This window comes from Grus americana, chromosome 16 (assembly GCF_028858705.1).
Source record: "Grus americana isolate bGruAme1 chromosome 16, bGruAme1.mat, whole genome shotgun sequence".
Classification (NCBI taxonomy): Eukaryota; Metazoa; Chordata; class Aves; order Gruiformes; family Gruidae; genus Grus; species Grus americana.
The window spans coordinates 1,645,640-1,670,758 of NC_072867.1; the positions used below are offsets into that span (position 1 = coordinate 1,645,640).

Below are 25,119 nucleotides of genomic sequence, written 5' to 3' on the forward strand. Positions count from 1 at the left end.
GCGTGACAGCCCCAGGGTCCAGCTGTCCTGGTGGTCTGGCATCTCCACACATCTGGCAGTCCTGGGTATCCAACAGCCCCTGGACCAACGTGTTGGGAGCCACACAGGGACCCATGGGAGCCAAGCGGTGCCTGCAGTGACAGGGCCAAGGGAGCACGACCCTGAACAAGACCCTGAACAGTGGCAGCCACTGGTTAACCCACCATAAGCACACAGCTGGGAATCGGGGGGACACACTGGGCACCCGCAGCGGTCCCACACCCCTAGCCCAGCGGGGCAACCTGGGCAATAAGCCTCCTCAGCCTGACAGCACAGCAAGGGACCAGGGCTCCCTCGACCATCACCCTGTGCCAGCCGGCTTTTCAGCTTAATGGTCACTGCAGGAGGTGGCACAAGCTTGTCTGAGCTCCAGGAACATCCGATAGCTGTATGGTGAAAGCACGGATGGAGGACACCCCAACCATCTCCCATGTGGTAGCACAGATGCAGCTAAATAGCTGCATCAATCTCCTGCCGAGTGCTGGCTGCATCCAAGGAGCTGTGGAAGGGTGTAAGGACAGTGTGCTTCTCCTGTGGAGCTGGGTCTGAGGGCCACACACCTCCGGGGGTTTGCTGTGGATGTGGAGCCCTCCATCACACTAGGCATGAGTTGGGCAGCATCCTTTGGGAGAGGATTAGGGAGTCTGGGGTGGTGTCCTGAGCACCTTCCTAGCCCTGGGATCCCTTCACCGAGCAAAGAGTAAATGAGTTTGGTGAGTTCTCACCACCAACATCCTTCGGTGTTTGTAGTACATGAGGCTGATGTACAGAGGTTTCTTTCCTGCTCAGAAAAGAGGTTCCCAATGGGGAAGTCTCTGGTGGTCTTACTGGTGGAAATTATTCTTTTTTGGAGTTACACCCCAATAAATGTGCCTGCAAGAGTCTCACTGACCTCCCAGTGCCCAGCCACGGGCAGCGGCTTGTGCAAAGTGCCCAGGAGGTCTCAAATCTACAGGACTGCACCCTGGAAGCACGTGTTCTTTGCAGTGGCTCTCAGAGACCGCCCCAGAAGCCACCGACAACCTGCAGTTTTGACAGTCCCAGTTTGTACCGTCCTGGTCCAACACTTTGTCTAGCAGGGTGCAGCAAGCCCAGGTGCCCCGTGGCCTTTGCATGTGTGATGCCACAGCAGGGAGCAGCCAGGACACTCCGTGACGTGAAGCTGGGAAGGCAAAGCCAAGCACATTCCTCCTTCCCGCTGAGCGGCGTTGGCATTGGGCCCCCGCAGGGCTCAGACGGCACTTGACCACGCCTGAGGCTGCCTTTTCCCCACTCCCTGTGCCACGGGTATATCGGCAGGTTGTGACCAGCATCCCACTGGCAGCATCCTTGGTGCAGAGGAAAGGTCTAGTGGTTTACCCAGTATAACCCACTGACCTTCCATTTCAAACATGAGCGTTCAAATGGACTTGTGACCACTGCGTAGCCCCCCCCCCCCCGTTCCCCCTCTGCAGCCCTGCCACCTTTCACATGCCCCCAGTCCCCTTCCACATGTTTGGCAGCAGCACTGGGAAGCAGCATCCCTTGCCCGGCTTCCCCTGCCTCCACATCCCTGTCCCCCAGTTCAGGCTGTGCTGCTCGCAGGACCTGTCTGGAAAACAGCGCTGCCAGGGACAGTCCTGCAGAAGAGAGCAGCAACCTGCCAGAGGTAGCCAGCTGCAGGGACTAAATCTGTCCCACACTCCCTGAGTGCTTTGCTAGTCAAAGGACCTGAAACAGACTAAAAAAAATAATAAAAATCACATTCATCAAACTCTTTCTGTCCTCTCCTGGAAATCTCCTGTATTTCAGTTCCTCTGTTGAACAAAAAGTCTTATGTATCACAGCAACAGTCTCAAAAAAGTAAGGCACAAGTTTCACTTCTAGGCCGAGCCTTTGCAGCTCCCCACAGCCCGGGCAGGCTTAGTAACATCAGCTTGCTGCAGACCCACACCACACCTCCAGGTGGGAAAAACCCACCCAGACAACTGCTGTGGCTAACAAACCCTGCCAAGTACTGTCCTCTCTGGCAGCAATTTCCCGCAGGTTTTTATACCATTAACCACAAAATAGAAGGAAAACCCAAACAAACCAACAATCAAAGTGCATTTCTCACGGCCATCACTCCAAAAGAATTGCTAAAGCAGGCCCAGAAGCATGCGGGTGGCCCCCATGGCTGGGCCAGCAATACCAGGACCGTGGTGGCCCGGCTCTGCTGACGCATGAGGAGTTCCCTTGGGACAACTCTGAGTCCTGGGTTGAGCTCAGCATCCCTTTCTGTCCAGGAAAGCGGGCTGGGGAGGTGGTTAACTCCGAAGCCAGGTGTGGTGGTTGCACCCCCATGCCTCCCCTGGCAGCTGTGCCCACCTGGAGCCGTGGCCTCACCCTGGCTGTTTCCATCACCGGGATTCCCTTCCTATCTGCTCTCTCCATCACCTCCCCGCTGTGCTGAGCGTGCCTGGTGCTCCTCTGCCCCGCTCCCGATGAGCCAGGGCAGGCTCGCACCGCCACACCTTTCCCATGCTGTTGTTTTGTGCAAGGATGTGTTTGATTTTTGGCTGTTTTCTGCCTTCAGTAAACAGTTCTTCTCCTTCTTTCTCCTTCTTTCTCCTTCTTTCTCCTTCTCCTCTCCTCTCTTCCTGCAGGCAGGCAGCATATCCCATGCTGCTCTGTTTTCACCAGGTCTAACCCACGCCAGGACAGGGGTTGTACCGTAGCCGGGGAGGTAAGCCGATCCCTCAGAAGATGCTGCTGGCTGGTAGCCAGAGGCTGGAGAAGCTGCTGAGGATGCTGTGGGGAGGAGGCGGAGGAGGGAGGATTTACGGTGCCCAGGGAGGGTGGCATGCTCTGGGCCGGCTGGTGCTGCCAGGGCTGGGGGGTTGCACGTCCCATGGTGATCAGCCACCCATCCTGCCTCTCCCTCTGGTCCCTGCGAGGCTGTTGTCTGTGTGTTTGTGCAGAGCGGGCTGTGCCAGCACCCTGCGAGCATGGCTTGACGTTTTCCACTACAACACCGCTTGCAGTTTCTTTTTCAGACTTCAGGCTGGAAATGCCCTGCCAGGTGCTTGCCTCCCATTGAATCGTGTTTTGGAAAATATCAGAGAAAAAAAAAAAAAGAAACCCCGGCGCTATAGTATTTCCGAACATAAAACTAAGGAAAAATATGTTGCTTTGTCAACAGTTCAAAAATCTCTGCAGCTGTTTCAGCGGGCGGGACTGCGCGGTGGGGCACTGAGGAGTCATACCAGATGAAGCGCTCGTCACTATTCCTGCTTCCTTGGAAGAAGTCCCCACTCACGTGTGCGCCAGGGCTGCTCCCAGCATTTGAGCGCAAGGCTGCCGAGATGGATGCTGCGAGGACGCGGCCTCTCTCCCTGCGCAACTCCCCCTGCTGCTGTAGCCAGCATCCTTGCAAGCAAGCGCGCTGCAGCACGGGCTACCGGCATACCCAGCACCATTTCATGCCTCCTCTTCCTTCGGGACAAGCAGAAAGCAGCTGCCAGCAGCAAGAGCTAACACTGAGCATGGTGCGGAAAGCCTGAGATATAGGGAGGGTTTGGTTGGGTCAATACATCCAGAAATAAAAGGAGCGGTCGCTGTTTTCCTGGCTGAGCGTGGATAAAGGTTGCTGGGAACATGGGGATTTGGGGGGGGTTTCAAGGGCAGCCAGTGTCTTGGGTAGACAGGAGGCAGCACCCTGCACCCTGATCCCACACACAGCCCCTGCGAACAGCAGCACGCACACTGCAGAGGCATGCTGCAGAGCTGCCTGGAGGTGCACAAGTCCCTTCTGTCCTGGAAAGAGGGCTGGGGAGGGGGTTAACTCCAAAAAAGAGGAGTCGAGAGAGGCTGCGTACAGATGCACGAAGCTGCAATCATGCAGGCTGCAACATCTGCTCCTGCAATAGCTACGCAGGTGCCCGGGGTCTTTGCAGAAGCCTGCAGCAGGTGACGGCTGCTCATGCATCCAGCCAGCCCCAGGACCAGCCCCACCAGTAGAGCCCAGGTTGTGGGGCAGCAGCATGCTCCATGCCACTGCCACGGCATCCTGCATGGCCTGGAGAGGCAGCCCAGTACCAGGACTGCATCTCCTCTCCTCCCCAAAATACCAGGAGCCCAGCTGCTGCCTGCTCTGGCACCAGCAGCCTCGGCCCCGTGCTCCAGCCATGCTCCCTGTTCCTCCAGGTGTTTTTAAGGCTTGGGAGTCTCACCTAGAGAAAAAGGCAGTAGGCAAACATCTCTGGAAAGCCTAAACTTCACCCTTTTGGCTTGGGTGGCTTGCCAGAAGCGGAGGGAACAACCCAGGGAAAAAGGAGACGCCGCCTCAGCTGCCAGGCAGGGAAGCCCAGAGGTGCTCCCAGTCCTGCAGAGCCTAAAACAAGCCCAGGAGAAACTGCCCCTCATTTGAGGCAGTGAAAACCTGCAGGATGCATATTCCCCCCAAAACAGATCCCAGGGTGGGGAGAGGCTCTCTCACAGCTGCCATCCCCTCCCTGCGGGCAGCAGGGTGCTGGCAGCAGCTGAGGATGCTCCAGGGCTCCCAGCTCCCCCCAAGCCCATCCCAGACAACTCCACAGCTTCCCCGTTCCCAGGCTTGGGGAAGTTTGGCCTCACTCAGTGCAGCCCATCTCTGGCTCCTTTCCCCAAGCCCTGGCCCCGGCTCAGGCCAAACCGTGCAGCTGGAGGGGGCTGAGAAGGCACTAACCCCCCCTTTGAGACCAGGGCAGTGAAGCAGAGTTCAGGGATGGACAGCTGTCCAGTGACTCCAAGAGACAGGAGCAAGAACAGTTACGATTTAATCACCACCATTCTCTGCAAATCTAGTGTACGGCAGAGCCGAGCTGTGGTCTGGCTCCCGGTGCTCCCATGAGGCCGCCAGCCCTGCTCACAGCACAGACCTGGTCCGGCAGCGGAGCTGGGACTGCGGGCAGGGCAGGAGCAGCACGGGCATGGGGCTGGGCAGCTCCCTGCGCCCCTCCCGGGTTGTGCCTGAGGATGGACAACCCCAGGCAGCTTTGGCTCTGCTCAGCCCGGTGGGATGGCGGGAGAGCCTGGTGCTGCCCAGGACCTGCCCAACTCCGGGTAGTGGCTGCCATGGGACGGGCAGCGGGGACTCACCCCCCCGGCCCAGCGACCCTTCACAGGTCAGCGTGACCTCCACCTCGGCATCTGCCTCCACGGAGCTGGAAGAGACCAAGCCCCAGCCCTGGCAGAGGCTGGAGGAGCTTCTGGCCGAGGCCAGCTTGTCCCTGAGGCACCCAGCCCGTCCTGGACCCGAGCCCGTGGCACGAAGCAGGCGGCCAAATCTCCCTGTGCAGTCCCACAAGGGGAAAACCCCGGGACAGCGTTCACCGAGGGGAGCAGGGGGCTGGCAGGGGAACCCGGCATCTCCCCTGAGACAGCCGAGGGCAAGCACAGCTCAGGAGCCCCTGGGAGGGTAGAGGGACATCCCTCGGGGCAGAGCCAGCTGGGACAACCCTACACCCTCCAGAAGGTGTGCGTGGTTCAAACAGCAACAAGAACGCTCCCCCTCCCAGGGCAAAGTGTGCCGGGGGAGGGGGAAACTGCAGCAGAACTGGGATGGGGAACGGCAATAGTGGTCACAGGTGAAGGCACAGGAGCCCCCGGGCTGGATGCCGCGGCTGGGGTTAGTGGGGTTAGTGGTTGGGGGCGAAGAGGCTGCCAGCGAGGAGCCGCCTCTTGACCTCCTTCCAGAGAAGGTCCCGCTCCCGGTTCGCCCTCTGCACGAAGCCCCTGTTCTCCTGTGCCCTCCGGGACAGGTAGGGCAGCACCTCGTTCACCGGGCCGTAGGGCACGTACTTGTAGACGGGGAAGCCGGCCTGACCTGGAGGGAGAGAGGCTGGTCAGGGAAGTACCAAGAAAGAGGAAAAAAAGGGGGGAAAAGGAAAATAGGGGGGAAAAAAAAAAAAGGAAAATGGGGGAAAAAAAAAGGCAAATGGGGGGAAAAAAAAAAGGGGGAAAAAAAAAGAAAAGATGGGTAAAGCCTCCCTGATGCCCAGCTCTCCCACGCCCCTCTGGCTGTGCCGATGGAGGGAGGGATGCGGGCGGGAGGGTTGCAGCGGCCGGAGGCTGCGGCTGAGCACGGGGAGCGGCAGCCTGGGAGCGGCTCCGGGCAGAGGCAGCTGAGCCCGCCCGGGCGGGGGGAGCGGCGGGGCATCCCTCCTCCGGCTCAGCACGGGGAGCTTGGGAACGCGCCGGGGGGAGCGGGCCGAGGTCACCGGGAGCCCTGGGAATGTCGGCAGCCAGGGCCGGGCCAATTCAAGAAGCATTCAACCAGAAACATCAAGTTAACACATTTTTCCAGCATGAGCAGAGGAGGTTACGGACAGGCAGCCAAACCCCGCTTGCGAGGGGAACTCCAGGACAGAGCACATCCACGCTGGACAACTGCCCGGTCTGCCTCCCGCTGCTCTCCTGGCCTCGGGTCTCCGCTCTGGACACCGGTGTGGGCAGGGGGATCGGTCCCTGACCTGAGCTGGGCTACCTGGACCCTTGTGCGTCCCTCTGTCTGGGCCCCTGGGAGCTCTGCTCCGCTGCCTGGGCCGGCGGCAGAGGAGAGGACAAGGTCACTCAAGAGCCTGTTTGCCACCCGCTAGCGGAGAGCCCAGGACTCGGTGTGCACCTCCAGCCAAGCACAGCAGCACTCCTGGATCAAGGAGGTATGAGAGGGCTTTGCTGGCTGTCAGGACCCGTCTCTGCCCCATCTGGGAGTACCCCGATCTCAGCTCGTAGTCCAAAGCAGGAATCTCCCTGCCCAGCCATCATGAGCTCATGGGGCCTCCAGGAGACAGATGTGATTCTCCATCTACATCCTCCCCAAACCCCATGCAGGGGACACAGCACTCCCCACAGCTGGGGAAGAGGCAACAAGGCACCGTCCTCAGCCAGTCCTGCTTTCTGTCAGACCCACAGCCTGGCTCCATCCATCCTTCAGACCCCACAACAGCTCCTCAGGGAGACCTCAGGGGTCAAGGTGGGGCAGGAGCACGTCTGCCAAGTTCCCCCTGCTCCCAGCACTCACCCAGGGGGAAGGTGATCTGGTCACACATGCCCAGCAGCTGCCCAAAGCACACCTTCTTCTCTGAGGGATGGATCCCAAGCTCCATCATCCTGCAAGCCAAGCCTCGGCGTTAGAGAGGAGACAGCAGAGCATGCAGGGGCAGTGCATCCCACCAGAGGAGCGGGGGTCATCTCCAAGTACGAGAGCAGGGCACTGACCACGTCCCACATGGAAGCTGGGATGCAAGGACTTGAGGGATTTCTTTCTAAAACAGCCTCTGGGCTGGGCCATGGGGCCAGCTCTGCAGCTGCTGTGGGCTACCATGCTGTGGCCCAGCTCCAAGCCCCAACCAAAGCCCTGAGCACCAGATGGGAGTTAGGATCCCTGGGTGAGCGCAGAGGAGACCTGACAAGCCACAGCACATCTCACTGCAGCTCTGCTGACCCCCTGCATCCCTCGAGCCCTGAGTCCCTGCCACACCATGCTGGCCCCCAGCACCCACCTGCGCAAGGTGAACTTCACCGTGTCCTCATTGTGAGATGCCACCATCACGCTGGCTTTCCGGCTGTGCTTGATCTCCTCCAGGATATAGTCCAGGCACCTGTAGGACAGTGCAAGGCTGCGTGGTGAGGCCACCTGAGCCCATGCCCAGTGGGGCGGGAGGGAGGAGTGTGGCTGGGGCTGTACCCTACCTGTGGTACATCTCGTTGGTCTTCTCATAGGTGGGGTTGATGGGATCCTCATAGCCAATCTGGGCCGCCCTCTCCCGCTCCTGCTCCATGTAGGCGCCACGGACCAGCTTGGTGCCGAAGTGCCAGCCCTCCCGGCGTGACAGCTCCACGTCCACCGTCACGTTGTCATAAGCCTCCTGGGACCAGACAGAAGAGATGGCACAAGGTCATCACACCAGTGCTACATCTGCCCTGAGCCTTCAGGCAGCCAGCCCTGGAGTTACACCATCGCATCACCATGGCTTCAGGAGCTGAGGTCTCCATCCAGCTGCCCCAGCAGGTCCTTCCTCCCCAGCCTCCTGCCGGACCTCACCTTAAGGTAGCACTGGTAGGTGTTGAAGATGATCGCCCGATCCCTGTTGAAGCGGCGCTGCATCTCCAGGGTGAGGCGGCTGATGGCTGGCTGGAAGTAGCTCTGCTCTGCGTCCACCATCAGCCTCACGCCCTTCTCTGCAGCTCTCTGTGGGGGTGAACGACATGCAGGTTGGTTTGATGGGGCCACCTGCCACACATCCTCCTCTGCATCTGCCTCTGCAGCGGCACCTGTGCCCCGTCCCCCGGGCCCCAGCACCCCCTCACCTTGGCAAGGACATCCATCCGCTGCAGCATCCGCTTCATCTGCAGATCCTCCTCCTCGGTGAAGCGCGAGAGCAGAGGCTCAAGCTGCCCTGTCTGAAATGAGAACAGCCCATGGCACCCTGCCTGCCTGCCTGCTGCCAGCCCTGCCCACAGCAGGCAGAAACCTGCACCAGGGAGGCACACATTGGCAGCCAAAGGCAGGGAGGAGGCCAGCTCCCCAGAGGGATGAGTCCTTGTGGCACCCTGACCTTGGAGCAGCAGGAGGGGACCAGATGGGGGGACAGGGACGAGCTGCCCTGCGCTGGCAGTGCCCTCCCAGCGGGGCCGCTCCAGGGGTGGCAGAGATGGGTACCCACCTGCATGTTGGGGACGAGCAGCAGCTTGGAGAGCTTGGTGCGGCTGTCGATCAGGCTATTCCAGTCCAGCAGGTCCACGGTGCTGGGAGCAGAGAGCCAGGTCTGTACTGGTGTCTTGCGGGGGCAGGGGGGTCTCTACCAGCTCCCAACACCCGCCAGCAAGTAGGGTGCACAGCATGTGTCACCCTGACCCGTCCTGTCACCTCCACCCAAACCTCCTCTATGCTTGGTTGCCATGCATGAGCCAGCGCTGGCCTTTGGAGACCTCCCCGTGCTGCTGCCCCACTGCCCCAGGAACGGGAACAAGGTCACCAGCGTGTGTCCGCATCCCACAGCACCCCAGGTCGCAGGCAGCTTACCCGCTCACGCCCAGGTTCTCCCCGGTGAACCAGTGCTGGCTCTCCGCCTTGGTCGCGATGCCGAGGTTGGCCAGAGCCTCCTGCCACCAAGAGGAGCATCAGTGCTGAGGGGCTACAGGGTCTTACTGCTCCAGGCTCAGAGGACCCCTACGGCCACCTCCAGCAGCGCACCCCCGGCAGCGCAGGTTCCTCCCTCAGACATCACCGGCCTCACCTGCAGCTTCTCCGCCTCCAGCTTCATCTCCAGCACTGTCCGCCCAGCCTGGCCCTGCTCCGCGGCCATTTGGTGGAAGAACCTCCGCCACTTCACCAGCACCTCCGAGAAGAGCAGCTGCAGGGACAGACTTGGGGTGAGACCCGGGCTGGAGCCCAGCTGGCTCAGAACCTCCTGCAGTGGAGGTTTTGCAGGATCGTGCCCTGCCCGAGGCAGACCCTGCCCATGTAGCAGGGGACCTTGGCCAAGCAGGGGCCAAGCCTAGCAGTACAGAGCCCCCACCTCCCCATGTTGGGACCTCTAAACTTCTGAGCTCTTCACATGTCCCCAAAAGTTGAGGCAGGGTCTCCAGGGTGGTCTCGGGCACACAGGGGACAGCCTGTTGGTGCCCACTCCTCCCTGCCATCACTAGAGATGCCACTGCAGCAAGCCTGGAACCCCAAAGCACCTGCTTCCCCCCAGATGCATCCTCTGTGGCCCTGGCTCTGACGCACCTCGCCCTGGTCACAGCCCTGGCACTCACCAGGAACTGAGGTCTGCCCAGCGCTGTCAGCTTGATGGCTGAGAAGCCGTCCTTGGAGCTGCCACCTGGACAGAGCCACAGAGACAGAGCTAGCTGGACAGGCAGAAGGGACGTACCCGAGATACGGCAATGGGCTGCAGGGTCCCTGTAGTCCCCAAGCACAGCGGGGCTGCTCAGGACATGTGGAGCGCTTACTTGAGGCATCGATGCAGCGGAGGAAAGTCTCCATGTGCTGGTCGCACTTGGCCTCATCAGCATAGAAATACGTGCGGGCGCTGATGACCCCACTGCGGCGATCCCCAAATCCCCGATGGGCTCGGTATTGCTTCTCCCTTTGTTCTCCTCCTGGGGTGGAAGAGGATGGAGATGGGCCACGCAGCCCTGCCGAGCTCCTACAAGCCTCCCCAGGAGCTCCCGCCATGGGCACAGGGAAGAGGGGCTCCATCTTGGACCTCCAAAGAGCCCCCGAGGGCTGCCACGTGCCCTGCCTGCTCTGTTTCCTGAGCAGAGGCTGAGCCTTTGCTGAGGAGCAGGGTTGGCCAAGAAACAAGATGTTTCTCATCCAGCTCGTGTTTTGAGGCTGTGGGAGCTGGGTCCTTCCCCCACGCCAGGCCCACAGTGCCCAGATCAGCTGGACCTTCAGGCTATCTCCTCTCAGCAGGAGAGGCTGGGTCACTCACCTCCCATCTTCTCGGCTGCAGAGGTGCAGGAGCTAAGAAGAGAAACAGGGAAGATAAGGGCCAGGTCAGCAACCCCCCGCAACCCCCCGCTGGTGGCCAGAGCAACTCTGAGACTCTTCCCTCACCATCCCATCGCCAATGGGTCAAACGCTGCTCAGCACGAGCTCCGCTGGCAGGTCGGATGCCCCAAACCCGCTCGTGGAAGGCAACGGGGTTTCAACATCCAGGCCAGTGTTACCTGGAGGCCCTGAGGCAGCACAGGAAGGATGCTCTGTCCCAGGGTCCAGAGCTGCTCTCAAACAGCCCACCCCACGGCAAGGACAAGGTCAGCCCTGCTGGGGCTGGGTGCTCCATCTCCAACCACACCAGCCCACAGTCCTCCCTGTGGTGGGACCAAACCTCAACCCAACGCCTCCCCACCTTGCAGGCACCAGCAGCCAGACCATGAAGCAAGGAGCCTCCTCCAGACCCAGGCTGCATCAAGCCGTAGGATGCTCCGCTGCAGCTCAGCTGCCCCGTGGTCCTCTGTGCCTTGGCATTAGCCAACAACTTACAAACAAGGTCCCAGCTTCAACTCCAGCCGACCTCGGATGTAATTTCATGCCCAAGCTCTTCGCCACAGAGATAACAGGACTCTGACAGCTCAGGGGGACACTGGCCAAGTCATGCGATCCTCCCTGAGCTGGAGCAGCTAAGCCTTCTTGCCAACACCCTAAATCCAGCCCACAGACCTGGGGTGTCACCCAGGAACACTGCCAGCCCCTGGAGAGCAGCTCTGAGTGACAGCAGAGCCATCTTCTCCAGGAGATCTCTGCCCGGGAGTCACTCTCAAAACTGGCTGTGCCCAACAGTGGGGAAGCACACTGTGAGGCACGCAGCAAAGCCACCCGTCCAGAGCCAGAGGACTCGCACAGGAGAGCAGAGAGGCACGTGGCATGGTCCCAGAACACGTTCTCCCACATGGAAACCCTGTGACAGGGATTAGGGACCGTTGGAAGCATAAACAAGTGGAGACAAGCCCTTCCTTCCTGCTCCCTGGAGCCAGGAACAGCCCTGCATTGCTCAAAGTGCAACAAAGCCTGGCATGAACTGGGGCAGGAGCAGCTGGAGCTCACAGGGAGCAGCAGGCACCATGGCTGGCAGGCTGCGCTCCGCAATTTTGCTACTACGACAGGTCAAGAAGCTTTCTGCTACTGAACATGGAGGGTGGAGGGAAGGAAGGAGAGGAGACTTCATGCACCCAGGGATGGATGCGACAGTAAAGCCCAGAGTGGATGGAAGGTCTCTCTGGAGTAGAGCAGTGGAGAGATGGGTCCTGCAGGCAGGTCCCAGCTGCAGCACAGCAGGACAGCTCTGAACCCCGGAGCACACCTTGCATCCCACATTGAGATGCTGGGGGCAAGCGGCAGGGAGCAAAGCCTCCTCCAACCTACCCAGAGGGAATGCATGCGACTAAATTAGCAAACGGCACCCTTGAATTTGAAGTGTTTTGTGTTCCTGAAGACTGACACACCCTCCCAGCAGCATTCCTGCTGCATGATGGCACCGAGCCCTTTGTCCCCGAGGGGGGCATTCAAAGCAAGGCCATGGGGCTCGCTTTATTGTTCTGCATCAAGCAAAATAGAGGCAGCTCCTTCCAGCTGAAGATATCTTCCTGGATATCATCTGCTTTCTTTGCAATATTAGTCTTGGCCAGCAAAGCCATTCCTACACCAACCAAGTGCCACTTAACCTGGCTTGTACCTGGCCACCCCTCCTGCAAACTGAGAGCAAGTTTCCCAGAGAAGGACACATCTCCAGGCACTGCCCAAACGCTTCTGGCAAGGTGTAACCAAAAAGGAGCCACCTGCAAGGCACGGTCAGGACCTGGGAGCTCACACTTGCCCAAAGCACGTACAAACCAGCCCCTCCAAGTGCCGCGAAGCGAGCTGTGGAGACTTGATGTAGCCTGCTGGATTGCTGGGAAAGGTAATGCAGCTGACACAGCAGATTTGGGCTTTCAGGAAGTTTTTGATCAGGCTCAAATAAGCCACCTCAGGAAAAGCACAAAGGTCCCCTTGTCAGAAATAGGTAGGCAATAATCCATTTCGCCCTGGAGGTTACCATGAGCACAGTGTATTTGCTTTGCTTGTCAGCAGATGCGGGATGAGGGAACACCAGGGAGAAGTTGTCCCTGAATTACCACATCCAAAGAAAAACCCATGGTCACATGAAGCCCAGACCTATGGGTGACGCTTAAAACCCTGCAGGTAGGAATAAAGCAAAGCCCTTGGCAGAAAAGAGTCCTCCAAGCCTGCCCCACGTGTGAGTTGCTGGCATGCACCAGCCCAGGACCACTGCAGGACCTCCGTGCACAGCTTCAAGCTAAACAGAAACCTCCCTGTGCTCCCAGGGACCTGCAGCACACGAGGCAGAGCACTGGGCACGGGTGGCAGCGGCACTGGGAGCAGGAGGAGAAGGGGAGGAGGTGGCTCTGGGAGGCTGATTGGCCGGGCTGGAGCATAATTGCATGCTGGGGCAGATATCAGGTGTCTGCACCAGAAATCTCTAGAGGAGATGGTGTGGCACAGACGTTCAGGGTGTCTGGCTCAGGATGCCTGTGGGCCAGCAGTGGCCCTGAGGCTGCAAGGGGACCACAACCACATCCACTATGTGGGGGGGGGGCTCCTTGTTCCCCCCCAGAGGGAGCAGAAGCCCCTGCTCATCCACAGCGCTGCCTTCTCCACACCCCATGCAGGGCTGCACCCACCCCGAAGCCCCCAGCCCACGCACCACTCTGGGAGCAGAGCAGCACCCCGGCTCTGCTGCCTGCAGGACACCTTTCTCCAGCTGCCCCACCGTGACCCGGCAGCAGCCTTCAGCACGTGGCCAAGGATTCCCAGGTCAAGCCAGCAGAGCTCTGGATGCCAGCCCAGGCAGGGACAAGCCCGCAGCAGGCGGGATAAGCCGGTGCCTGCCTGCGTTGCATTGCTGTTCCCAACAGGAAAGCCTGCGGCAAGGAGCAGCCAGGGCCCGTTGCTGGGGAGGAAAGGGCATTTCCCTGCTGGTATCTCCAGCTTGCTCCAGAAGAGCAGGCTGCGCTGATAAGCCCAGCAAAGCTCTGCCTGCAGGAAACAGCAGCACATGGCACCAGGAGGCCAAAAAAACCCGCTGGCTGCATCTGGTTTCTACCTCTGCATCCCAGCTGCCAGCGGGGTACAGCCCTGGAGTGCTCACGGGAGGGAGGGAAGCAGCTCCCAAATCCAGCAGCCACGAGCTCTGGACCGCTTACCCCTCTCAACCACGTGCAGCCCAGCTCAGCACTATCCCTGGCCGAAGCACCGGTAATTTGGGGTTTTGCCGCTGAACGCAGCCGGGGGGGTGCTTGGCACGAGCCAGGGTCCAACACAGCCCTCCCGATGCCACCCACGCCTCCCCTGGGCTTTGTCCCCACTCTGTGGCATCTGCGGGTGACTTCCAGGATGGCATTTTTTGCCCCTGCCTGTTTGTTGGAGCAGAGGAATCTTGCTGGGGCCTGGGCAGGGTGGCATCGGGGGGCACAGGGTCTGGCGTGTGGCTTTCCTGAGCTCTCCTGGGTGGGAATGACCCACGCAGCACAGGCAGAGCTCACCTAGCAAGGAGTCCCATGCATGCAGCCCCCAAATCTGCTCTGGGGTGGAGGGGGGGCTAGCATAGACCAGACAGTTCACAAGCCACCGACACCTCCCGTGAGCAGGCAAGATACAGGTGCAGGCAGAGCCGGCCGGCAAAAGCCCTCAGTGGTCAACCACAGGAAAGCACTTGGCACAGGCAGAGCCAGACCGAGGAGGGCCGCGGTGTTGGCCTGGCAGCACCGGCACCGCCAGCTCGGCCGGGTTGTGCCAGGGGCCAGCTTGACCCCCCAGGGATGCTGAGCAGTGTGCCCGGACCATGGCTGCGTGCCCAGGGGAGAAACCAGCCGCTCCAAAAACCCCCGCTGCTCCGTGCCTTCAAAAGAGCCATCCCCCCACGGACTGCAAGCAGGGTATTTTGAAGCTTTTATATTAAAAAAAATGCAGTTTGCAGCTCACTCTGCAAGGGGCTGGGATGGGCACAGCCCTGCCCCCCCCGCAGCTCCCACACCAGCACTGCCCTCGCAAGCTGCCTGCTCTTGCTGCGGATGGGCAGGACCTTCGTGCCGATGAGGAGCAGCGAGAGGCAGTGTCACCCTGCCGCGGCAAGCGGGGGTTCCCTGATAAGCAGCGCCCAGGTGGTGGGGAGCAGAGATAAAGCTCCCGACGCTGGCTGGGAGGAGCCCAGCAGCACCTGCATCACCGCACCGACCCAAAACCCCACTTGCGAATCACCCCAAAAGCCGTTTCTGCTGTATTTTTAACGCCGCGTGACAAGCGTGTGACAGCTGGCCGGTGTCCCCTGCCGTGAATGGGGACACAGGGCTGTTGCAGCATTGCCTGGGGGAGTGCTGCATCGCCAGCCTGTGCCCTCTGGCAGGGCCACCCTTGTCCTGGGTGGGCGGTGTCCCCCCACCCCGGTGACCGTGGGGTGCTGGCCAGTGGCCCATCGATTGGGCGAGCAGAGCTGCCCAAAACCGGAGCCCAAATAGTGGAAAGTTACCGGTGGCTTTGGGCCGGCGCCTGCCCTTGGCAGAGGGCGGGAGGCAGGGAATGCTGCCCGGCAGTGCGGGAAGGGCGAGACCTGGACAGGGGGGGTGGAAATGGTGGGGGCAGCACCCCTGTGGGTATGGTGGGGCATGGGGGTGGAGGGGGCAGAAGGCCAGGGGAAATGGGGGGGGGGCCAGATCTCCAGTGGGAAGGAGAAGGGGGGCAGCACCCCAAAGAGAAGGGGGAATGAGGGGGGCAGCACCCCAGTTTATGCACGGGGGTGGAGGGGACAGTGGGGGCAGAAGGGAGGGAGAAAACCAGTGGGGGGGAAAGGGAGACAGGGCAGCATCACCCCACAGCGAAGTGGGAATGGGGGGGCAGCACCCCTGTGTGTGCAGGGGGATGGAGCAAGGCAGCACCCCTGGAGGGGATCATGGGGGGCAGCACCCCAGCCTGCCCGGGGGATCACGGGGGGGGGGAAGGGCAGCACCCCTGGGAGGGGATCACGGGGCAGGGGGGGGGCAGCACCCAGGGGCGATGCCCGGGCGGGGCAGCCCGCAGCGGGAGGCGGGGCCGTGACGCACGGCAAGCCCGGCTCGACAGCCAATGGGAGCGGGGGGATGGGCGGGCGCAGCCAATAGCCGAGCGGCCAAGTCCCGCCGCCACCGCCTCCCCCGCCCCGCACTCACTCCAGCTCGGCGCGCTCGGCCTCCCCGGCGCCCAGGTCCTCCTCCACGCTGTAGTCCAGCACGGCGCCCACCCCGAAGGCCTGGTTCCGCCGGATGAGCGGTTTGATGGCCTCCTGGTCCTCCCCGGCCACGAACTGCCCGTAGAACGTCATCTTCATCAGCCGCTCGAACAGCGTCTGCCCCAGCACCCGCTGGCACAGCTGCAGCAGCTGCGGGACAACGGCAGCTCAGTGCCCCGCCGCCCGGCCCGCACCGGCAGCCCCCCCGGAGCAACAGCCCCCCGCCTCCCCGGCAGCCCCCCGGAGCAACAACCTCCCCCCCCCCTCCAGGCCCTGCGCCCCCACGGAGCGGCTGCCGCCCCCCCCCCGGTGCGGCACTGGCAGCCCCCCGGAGCGGGCAGCCCTCCGGGACCAGCACCCCCACAGAGCGGGGCCCCCCCTGCTCACGGCTGGCACCCCCCGCCCCGGACCGGCGCCCCCCGCCACCCACCTCCCGGTTGTGCTCCACCAGCGGCCCGACCGCGCACAGCCCCAGCACCAGCAGCCCGCGCAGCAGCTCGGCGCTGCTCTTGCTGCGGAACGCCTCCTGCGTGTCCCCGAAATCCACGGCGGGCGGCGGCCCCCGCTCCGCACCCCGCGCGGGGGCATGAGGGGGATGCGGCGGCGGCACCACCGGCCGGGCCGCCCTGCCCGCAGCCGGCGGCGGAGAGGCCCCCCGGGGCGCGGCGGCGGGCGCGGAGCGCGGGCGGCGGGGGACGCCCAGGCGGGCGGCGGCGCGGAGCGCCCGGGCCGCGCTCGGCAGAGCCATGGGCACGGCGGGGCTGCCCGCCCCGCGCCGCCGCCTTAAGTACCGCCCGCCCGGCGCCGCCCCGCTGGGCTCCCCGCCGCACGGCCGGGGCTGCAGGGCTACCGCTCCGCCCCGCGTCCCGGCCCTGCCGCGGCACCCGCACCGCGACCGCACCGCCCAGCGCGGCCCCTCTCCCGCAGCCCCCAGCCCGGTGCCCTGCCCGTTCCCGTCCCCGTCCCTTCGGGGCAGCCCGCTCCGGGGGCGCATCCCTGCCGAGGAGCCCCGGGGAGGTCATGGAGAGGCAGGGGTGGCCCAAGGGGAGCCCTGTCCCCTGGAGCAGTCCCGGGGAGGGCCAAGGGGGGCGAAGGGAGCCCCATGCCCTTGGAGGACCCCCAGGGAGAGCCACGGAGGTCCCAAGGGAGCCCTGAAGTGGTCCCCATCCCACCGGAGGGGCCGTGAGAGGAGCTCTGGGGCCAACCCTGCAGGGCCAAGGGGCTCCTCACCCCTAGAGCAGCCTCGGGGAGGGTCAAAGGTGCCCCCCAAGGGTCCTTGTCCCCTCGTAGCAATCCCTGGGGCAGGCTGTGGTGCGTCCAGCTCACAGAGCCAGGAGGCCCTCAGGGAGGTATCTCAGACCCGGGGAGCCTCTCATGGGACACGTGTCAGTGCAAGCCCCCACGCGTTCTCCTCCTGGTCTGTGCGCGAGTGGTCTGGGGGTTTCAGCTGAACCCGCGTTCCTGTGGTCAGGGTTCATGGGTGCTTGGGGCGGCTCAAGCCAGCAGCCTGGCTCCCTCTGCACGGGCCGGAGCAGCCGGGCTGCTGCAGCCCTACAGAGCCTCACCGCCAAGAGGGCTGGCAGGGCCTTGGGAGGTTCCCAGGTGGGGCCAAATGTCCACGGCAGGCGTTTGCTGGAGCTGTTCCGCCCGGGCACACCCAGTGCTGAACTCCAGAGATCACCCAGCACCTCCCTGGCACCCTGCGGCCAGATCCGCTCCTGACTCTTGGCCCAGGGAGCAGAGACCAGAGACCTCCCTTCCTTTTTGCAGGACTGTTTCGCAGCAGCATCACAGCCACGTCGCCTCTCCATTCCCACATGCCCTCTCCTCCATGCCCACATCCCCTCTCCGTGCCCACTTCTCCAGCCCCAGTTTTGCAGCGGCTCCCCGAGGGTGGCTGCGGGCTGGTGCAGCCGCTGCCCAAACCCAGCTCCTCAGTGACACCTTGTGCCTGGGGATGCTCAGCGCAGGCAGCACCGGCCAGGCAGGAGGGCAGCAGGCAGCAACAGGCCTGCGAGGTTTGCTGGGGTGGGATACCACGTCCTGAGTGGGGTGGGGAGGAAGAGCCCGGAGCTTTGAGAGGGCTCTGGCAGTCGCGATGCAAAATTTTTCTTTTCCAAAGCAACCCCCAGTCCAGCAAACTGTAACCACTGGAAAAGTCTGGCCAGAGATACATATACCACAAGGCCAGTGGTACAGGAAAAATTAGTTACAGCAAATGTTTTTTCCTCCACACCCCTGCACAGGCATTGCTGTAATTAGCCGTGAAACCATGGAGGTTGCTTGCGCTCATTTGCAAGGTTTCCTTTTGGGATGTCCCATCCTTCCATGGTGAGAGCCAGGCAGTGGCATTGCCCCTAACAAAGCTGGGTAAAAAGTCAGCTATGAAAAAGCATCCATTTCCTTCTAAATATTTCCTGCATTAACTATTTTGTCCTATTCAGAGCAAAATAATTAATCTGAAGTTCCTTGCCAGGAAGAGGTTGCGCAAGTGAAGTCTCAGGCTGCAGTTTAAACTCCTGTTGAAGAAAAAAGCCAATGTTGCACCAAGCTACATTAAAACCTGGGGAGCAGATACTACCGCTGCAATTAAAAACTTTTAATCAGCCATAACTTTTGCTGCTTTTTTAGCCTCAGTGGTGCCAGGTTGAGCCGTGACTCTGTTGACCATCAGCTACAGCCAGACCCTCCTGCCGTGGCAGGGAGCTCATTTCTCACCCAGGTGCTGCAGAGAAAATTCCCTTGAAAGGCTCTAACAGCATCAATCACCCCCGGGGAAATACTTGCCTGGTCTTAGCAAGGGAACGTTTCTGAGCGTGGCCCATTGTGCCACAGAGCTGGCAGCACCCTGGCCTCGGCAAATCCTCCAGGCTGGGACGGGGGACTTTGTGGTGCACAAATGGGTCTGGATTTCCAGAGAAACTTTAGTCTCAGATCCAGACACAAAGATGAAATGTGAAAAAGCCACATTTTGGTGGCAGTGAAGTCTGATGGTGTTTATCTTGGGATGGCAGCTCCCAAAGCACAGGGGATCCCTGAGCTGGCTGTCCCGTTGATGGTTGGGAGACCACTGAGGGATGCTCGAGGCAGCTGTGGGGACCGTGCCAAGCGCCCATGGGTCACTGCACCGTGGCCCTGCAGAGCACTGACCACCAGCTCCCGATGCAGCTCAGCTGTGACTTTATGCCCTTCAGGCCACTGTCCCCGCACCCCACCACGTCCAGGCAGATGCAGCTGGTGCAGGGGGGATGCTGCATGCCTCAGGTCTGCCACCACCGCTGCGGTGGCTGCAGCTAGCCCGCGTGTGGTGTGGGAAGCGCGGTCCAGCCCACAGCACGGGTACCCACATCATGAACACGACCATGCTGCTGTATCCCTCGCAGGGAACGTGTCCCAGGCCTGCTAACATGCATCTGAGTCCTTCAACGGGCACGCTCAACCGCACCAGCGACGGCGCTGAGCTGGGGAGAGGCTTTTATTGATGGCTTGAGAAGCCATAAGATGTAAAGAAACAAATCTGAATGCGAGACAAATAGGCAAGAAGGGGATTTAGTGCATGAGGAGATGGCAGTTTGGAAAGAGGGAGGCCACGGCATGCATATTTCATGGGCCAGTGCTTGGCGGCGAGACATTTTTGACACTGCGAAAATAACAGATGGCAACAAGCAACAGCAGCCGCTCACGGCACCTGGGAGGGAGAGTTGTGAGATGAACATCGCTCCTCCTGCCTTTTGGCAGAAATGGGCACAGGTGTGCAGGCTGGGGGCTACTGGGCTGCGCTGTATCACCAGGGCGCAGGGGTCAGCCTTCCCCACCCTCTTCTTCCTCCAGCCCAGCTCCATCCTCGGGACTGGGGCTCGAACCTCCTCGTCCCACATTTCTGCCAGCCCTCGAGCCCTGCCTGCTCCAGCAGCCTGCACCATGCCTGGCACCCTGCGCTCCCAGCATCCATCATCTGTGGTTTCCCTGGAGAGTGCTGATTCAGATCCTCCTCCATCAGGTATTTCTCACACTGATCATATACCCGACTCGTGCCCAGCACCAGCGCTTCCAAACCGCATCCACCCTGGGAGGGACATCACCCCTCCAGTAAGCAGGCAGGGGTGTGGGGAACAGGGCGGACCCTCAGCTGGCATCTAGTTCTGCTAAATGTGCCCCTTGGAGCAGGATGTAATGGGGTGGCCAGGAGCTGAAGCCCTTCCCCAGCCGTCTGCTGTGGACCCACTGGCAAAACCTGGGAGAAGGTGGAGGTGGGGATGGTGCTTCCCAGATTGCAACCATGTGTGGCTCATCATCTGGTTGAGGGTTATTTTTCTTCACGAGAGGCTTCATCTCCCGCCATGCCACTCTTCAGGGAGACCCCCAGACCCACTAATATCCACACTGGTGGGAATAAACCCCCCTGGGGTGCACAGGAGCTCCCAGCACTAGGAAAGTGTGTATTTAGGTCACGAGTTGGTTCTCTCTAACCCCTCCAAGCAGCCCTGTCACCCTCTCTGTCACTCTCCCTGGGGGCAGCTCTGCTTCGTGCTGCAGTACGGACCATTGCAAACGCTGCTCCGCTTTGCTGTGCCGCACTGGCAGCCGGGCAGAGGAGCCGGCCGTTCCTCCTGCAGCCGGGGAACCCTGTCCTTCCTCTTTCTCCTGGTGCTAGAGTCCCCTGGATGTTTCACTGCTGCAGCCGGGGTAGCAATGATCCCCATCCCAGTGCTGCGCAGGCAGGGTGAGGCTGCAGCACTCGTGTCCTGCCTCCATGGGACAGGAGTAGGGAGTTTTGGGGACTTGCTGGTGGTCACCCGGGCAGTCACATCTCCTGGGGTGTTTCTGCGGGTCGGGAGCCCCGTCGAGAGCAGCTCAGCCACAGACCTGCCGGTGGAAAGGGATGCTGGGGACTCCCCCCTCACATCTTACAGCATCCCGGCCGTCTTGGACCTTGCTCCTGCAGTGCGGTCGGGATTTGGGAAGCTGGGCTGGGCTCTGGTCCCAGGCATTTTCCACTTGCATCCCAACGATTTTTGGTGAATCACTTGCAGCCTAAGAAATGAATGGTCAACTCTTCCCAGTTTCTCCCTCTGAGTTCCTGTGGGTCTGGTGTGGCTCAGCAGCCATGAGAAAATACCCAGGAGAATTCCTATCTCCATAAAGGTCAAAGCTGTAAAAAAAAAGGAGGTTGCCTCTGAAAGAACACCTGGGAAATATCCAAGGCGGGGAAAGACACATCAGACTTCCCACATCAGTTGTGGGTTTGCTTTTTTTTTTTCAGAGGATCTCTCTGGTTTTCCATCCACAAGTGGAGGTGGGTCATGTGAGATGTCCACGAGTGTGCCTGGGGGAAAAGGAAGGTCAGGGAATGCCTGAACCAATTTTGCCGCACTTACAGCTGAGAAAGGATCATGCTGGAAGGTTTCTGTGGAAGTGGGGTCTGGGGAACAGACATAAAAAGCCTTTTTTCCAAGCTGACTCCCTTGGCGGGTGGGTTGTTTATGGAGCCTGGATGCCAGAGCACCTGGAAGGGAGCCAGCCCTTCACAGATGATTTAAACACCTCGTGCTGGGGGAGCATTCCTGGGAAAGCAGCGGGGAGGGGAAGGCGAGGGAGAGGAGCGCTTTGGGGCAGAGGCAGGGCTGGGCGGAGGAAGGGGCTGCTGGGCTCTGCTTCCCGACGAAGCAGGGATGCAGGTCCTCGGAGATGCGTGGAAGGCAGCAGGGGTAGCGGAAGCGTTTGGTGGGGGGCTGGCTGTGCCCCTCCTGCTCCCCATCAAGAGCTGCCCCAGGAGCTGTGTGCCCGGGACTGCCAGTCCCTGGGGACAGTTGCCTCCAAGGACAGCTCGCCAGCAAGCGTCTTCCCAAACCTCTCATCTTCCTCCCAGGTGATGCTACTAAAGGGCCCCTCCACTCCTCTTCGCAGCCCTCGCCTGGCCAGGCCCATGGAGCTGGGCTCCCCGTGCTGAGCCAGGCCCAAGACCTCCCGGGGGAGCCCAGTGTGCTGGGGGCTTGGAGCAGTGACGTGGGGGCAACCAGACAGCACTGGGGTCGGGATAAGCAGCGCTCTCAAGGCTGTAGCAGATTAAGTCAAGCCACCCTTACCCTTGAGAACCTGGTTGTTCTTTATTGATTAATGCAGTGGCTCATTTTTCTAAAAATATGCTCTTAATTACTGTGCCTGGGGATGCAGAGATGTCTCACAGCAAAACCTCATCGATTTGATGGTGGCTACAGCCCGAGTGAAGCCCATTTGGTTGCAGAGCCTTGATGTCCGCTGCCCAGAGCTGGCTCCTCTCCGCAGGCGGGTTTCGGTCTGATTCAGGGCATGGGTCGCTTCCCGGCTTGCAGCAGCCAATTGATATTTGTCTTTTCCCAAGTGTCACTTATTTTTGCTTCTTAAATTTCCGTGTATTTAATTGCCGGCAAGTAGCACCGACTGGCACTTGGACTTCTCTTCCAGTGGAACAAAGTGGAAAGAAAAATGTTCCTTTTCCCCTTGTGTTCCTCAGATGTCCATAGGGAAAGGGGAAAAGCCGTTCTGTTTTCTTTTTTTGTTGTTGTCTTCCTGCCTTCCCCCTTTCCACAGGCAAATTCTTTGTTGGAAACTTCATGCTTTTCCCTTTTTCTCCTGTCCCAGGGAAGCACCGAGCTGTCTCCCTCAAAGGGAGAACACCCAGAGAAAGGGCCTGATGCTTCTCTCCAAACACAAGATCCTGTAAAGGCTGAAAAGAGAAAAAAAAAACAAAAAAAAAAGAAAATACATTGACTTTTCTGGGGTCATTTCACCTCTCCAGCCTCAGCCTGCTGCACTGGAAGCAAGTGGCATGCCAGGTCCCGGAGATGGAGAGGGGGTTTCTCGGGGGCCCTGTGGTCCCCTGCCCTCCCACCAGCACTGCGACCTCTCTGGCAGGCAGGCACAGCCCGAGAGGGGGGGGACGGGAGCCTTCCGGGTCAAATTAAGGAGGAAAAGGGAAAAGTGACAGAGGCCGCTGGCTGCCAGTGCTGGCCCTGCCTGCCTCCCTCCCCAGCCAGTGCCAGCGTGCAAGCCGTCCGCCATCTGACATCAGCTGGGCACCGCGCTCCGTCTCCATCTGCTCCCGTCCAGGCTCCGTATCCGCCGTGTCTCCGTCCTCCTCCATCTCCCCTGCCGTCTCTGCCCCTCCTTCCCGGCCAGCCCTGCCGCCGAGCTGGGCTGAGCACCGCAGGGCCAGGGGATGCTCCAAGAGGGTTCATCTGCTTTCGCATCTCCACAGGCGTTAGGAGAGAGCCCTGAACCACGCGTCCGAAACCACGTATCCTCGCTCACTGCACAGGCTGTGGGTCCTTGCTGACATACTCATATTTTTTTCCACCCTTTACACCTTCTGTGTAGACACCACCCCTGTGCCCCCAACCCCTCCAGACCAGCTCTTTGCTTCCCCATTAGCTTCTCTGTCGTATTCACCTTTCCCAGGTGAGGGCTTCACCATTTGCTTTTGCAGCTCCCAGGAGAGCAAGGGCAGAGCCGAGGTGTTTCTCCGGGGTGACATTTCACTGCCTCGCTGCCAGAGCCCCCTTTCCCTTACCTTACTCGCTGCCCACTTTCAGTTTTCAGCACCAGACGGAGCAGGGTGTGCAGATGATGGCATCCTTCCTCCCCAGCTCCTGCTCTCCCCATCCTGTGAGATGAACATGGCGTGCCAAAAACCGTCTGCATGGCCAGTGTCACTTCAAGATGCATTTGACTGCCCAGAAGGGCTGATTTTTTCAAGGCTGAATCCTGTCTTTCATGCTGGTGGTTGCGTGGCTTCATTTTACACATTCAAAGTTCCTTCTGGTCACATTTTAATATGTAATTTATTAATTTTTTGCCTGAGGAAGTATCAAAGGGAGCATCCTTCCTGGGAGGAATTCAAGCCATGGCTTGATCTGATGCTCCTCCAAGGAGGATGCTGACCTGAGATGCCAGAGGCCCCGCAGCTCTGCCATCCCTGTGCCCCATTCCCACTGTCACACAGCTGTGACAGCTGCCCCAGGACCGCAGGAAGGAGAGCCCAGGACCAAGCCCACCCCAGGGCTCTGGAGGATGCTCCCACCACGGACGGTGAGAGGACACCAGGCCTGGGACAGCAGCGCTGGCAGCCGCCACCAAAACTTGCACCCTGACTGTATGAGAACTCAAATCATTTTTCAACGTCACTGTCCAAATTTCTGCAGATTTTCCTGAGGACAGGAGAAGGCAACACTCCAAGTCCCTGTTCCACAAGCTGGCGATGTGACAGCTTTCCACTGGAGTGACTGATTTTTTTTTTTTCTTCTTAATGCAGGCCAAACAAAGTCATTTTCTCTCATTAGAGCTGCTGATACAGCTGGAAAAAGTGAACTCACTCCCTGAAAGCTCATCTGCTGCTCCGACAAAGGGCACCGTCCCCCCAGCAGACCTCTCTGGGTGTTCGGCTGCCCCAGCTTCAGCGCTCCTTGTCCCTCTGGCTGTGACTGTTTGCACTGAAACTTGGAAAGAAAAAGACTCTGGGATGGAAAATTTCAGCCCTAAAGTGTAAAGTTGGAGAAAATCCAGGCAGGACTTGGCAGACAGACCCAACAAAGGTTGTTCCTCTTGCTGACATTTTTACTTCTGTGTTTTCGAGAGCCATTCTGTGGCTCTGCTCCGGCCAGGTCATGTTCTGCCGGTGTAAGAGGTGATGCCACCATGACAGATGATTTTCTCTGGGGTTCCCCAAGTTTTCTTGTCTCTGAGTCTGTGGATATTCCAGAAGCAGACACTGCAGTGGCCTCACATCTTGTGGAGATGGCTGTCCCATCACCCCATCCCGCTCCCTAGCCAGCTCAGAAGTGGCCAGAGTGCTTTGCTCCTCTGTCTGTCGTGTGCAGCGGATGCTGTCCATCCGTTGCTGCACCAGATCAACCCTAACAGCTCAGAATACCCACCTGGTGGAAATGGGGTGCTGCGATCTTATTGCAAGCTCTGGTTGTGGGCAACCAAAAGCAAACTGCTACTCAACAAGTCTATGCGTTGCCGCTGGCTCTGGGATGCACGTGAAGCTGCTTTTAACAAGGAACATGCTGGAAAACTGGTGTGACTCCATCTCCCTCCTGTGACTTCTTGCACTCTGGTCTGGCCAGGAGGACAATTCAGCCCACTCCTGCGAGGCTTGAGGAGCTCTGCAGAAGGACCTTCATGGGCTGTGCTGATTCCTGAGCTCCCCTGCAGCAGGAGGGACCCCACAGCACTCCACGGTGACCCAGTGACCCCTCCAGGAAGCCCCCAGGTGACGGGCCCAAAGGCAGACCAAATTCACCCGCAGAGGAACAGGAGGAAAAGGAAA

The 25,119-nt window shown here is 60.2% G+C and overlaps 1 protein-coding gene across 1 annotated transcript; it reads right to left on the reverse strand.

Moving 5' to 3' along the window:
• Positions 1-4,797: 4,797 nt before the first annotated feature.
• Positions 4,798-16,582, reverse strand: PRODH (proline dehydrogenase 1). Its single transcript, XM_054844843.1, has 14 exons — positions 16,240-16,582; positions 15,751-15,959; positions 10,482-10,513; positions 9,997-10,146; positions 9,802-9,866; positions 9,279-9,395; positions 9,065-9,144; positions 8,706-8,787; positions 8,350-8,442; positions 8,084-8,230; positions 7,732-7,907; positions 7,542-7,640; positions 7,061-7,149; positions 4,798-5,863 (listed from the first exon to the last, which is right to left on the reverse strand). The coding sequence occupies exons 1-14, from the start codon at positions 16,555-16,557 to the stop codon at positions 5,676-5,678; spliced, it is 1,845 nt and encodes a 614-aa protein (XP_054700818.1). The 5' UTR covers positions 16,558-16,582; the 3' UTR covers positions 4,798-5,675.
• Between the last annotated feature and the right edge of the window lie 8,537 nt (positions 16,583-25,119).

What these genes read in the sequence shown, in the direction of transcription:
- PRODH (XM_054844843.1), bottom strand. Translation starts at nt 16,557, where the DNA reads ATGGCTCTGCCGAGCGCGGCCCGGGCGCTCCGCGCCGCCGCCCGCCTG. An exon ending in TGGGCAGACCTCAGTTCCTG is followed by an intron (nt 9,396 to 9,801) that starts GTGAGTGCCAGG and finishes CTGTCCCTGCAG; the next exon opens with CTGCTCTTCTCGGAGGTGCT. An exon ending in GGATGGATGTCCTTGCCAAG is followed by an intron (nt 8,231 to 8,349) that starts GTGAGGGGGTGC and finishes TCACCCCCACAG; the next exon opens with AGAGCTGCAGAGAAGGGCGT.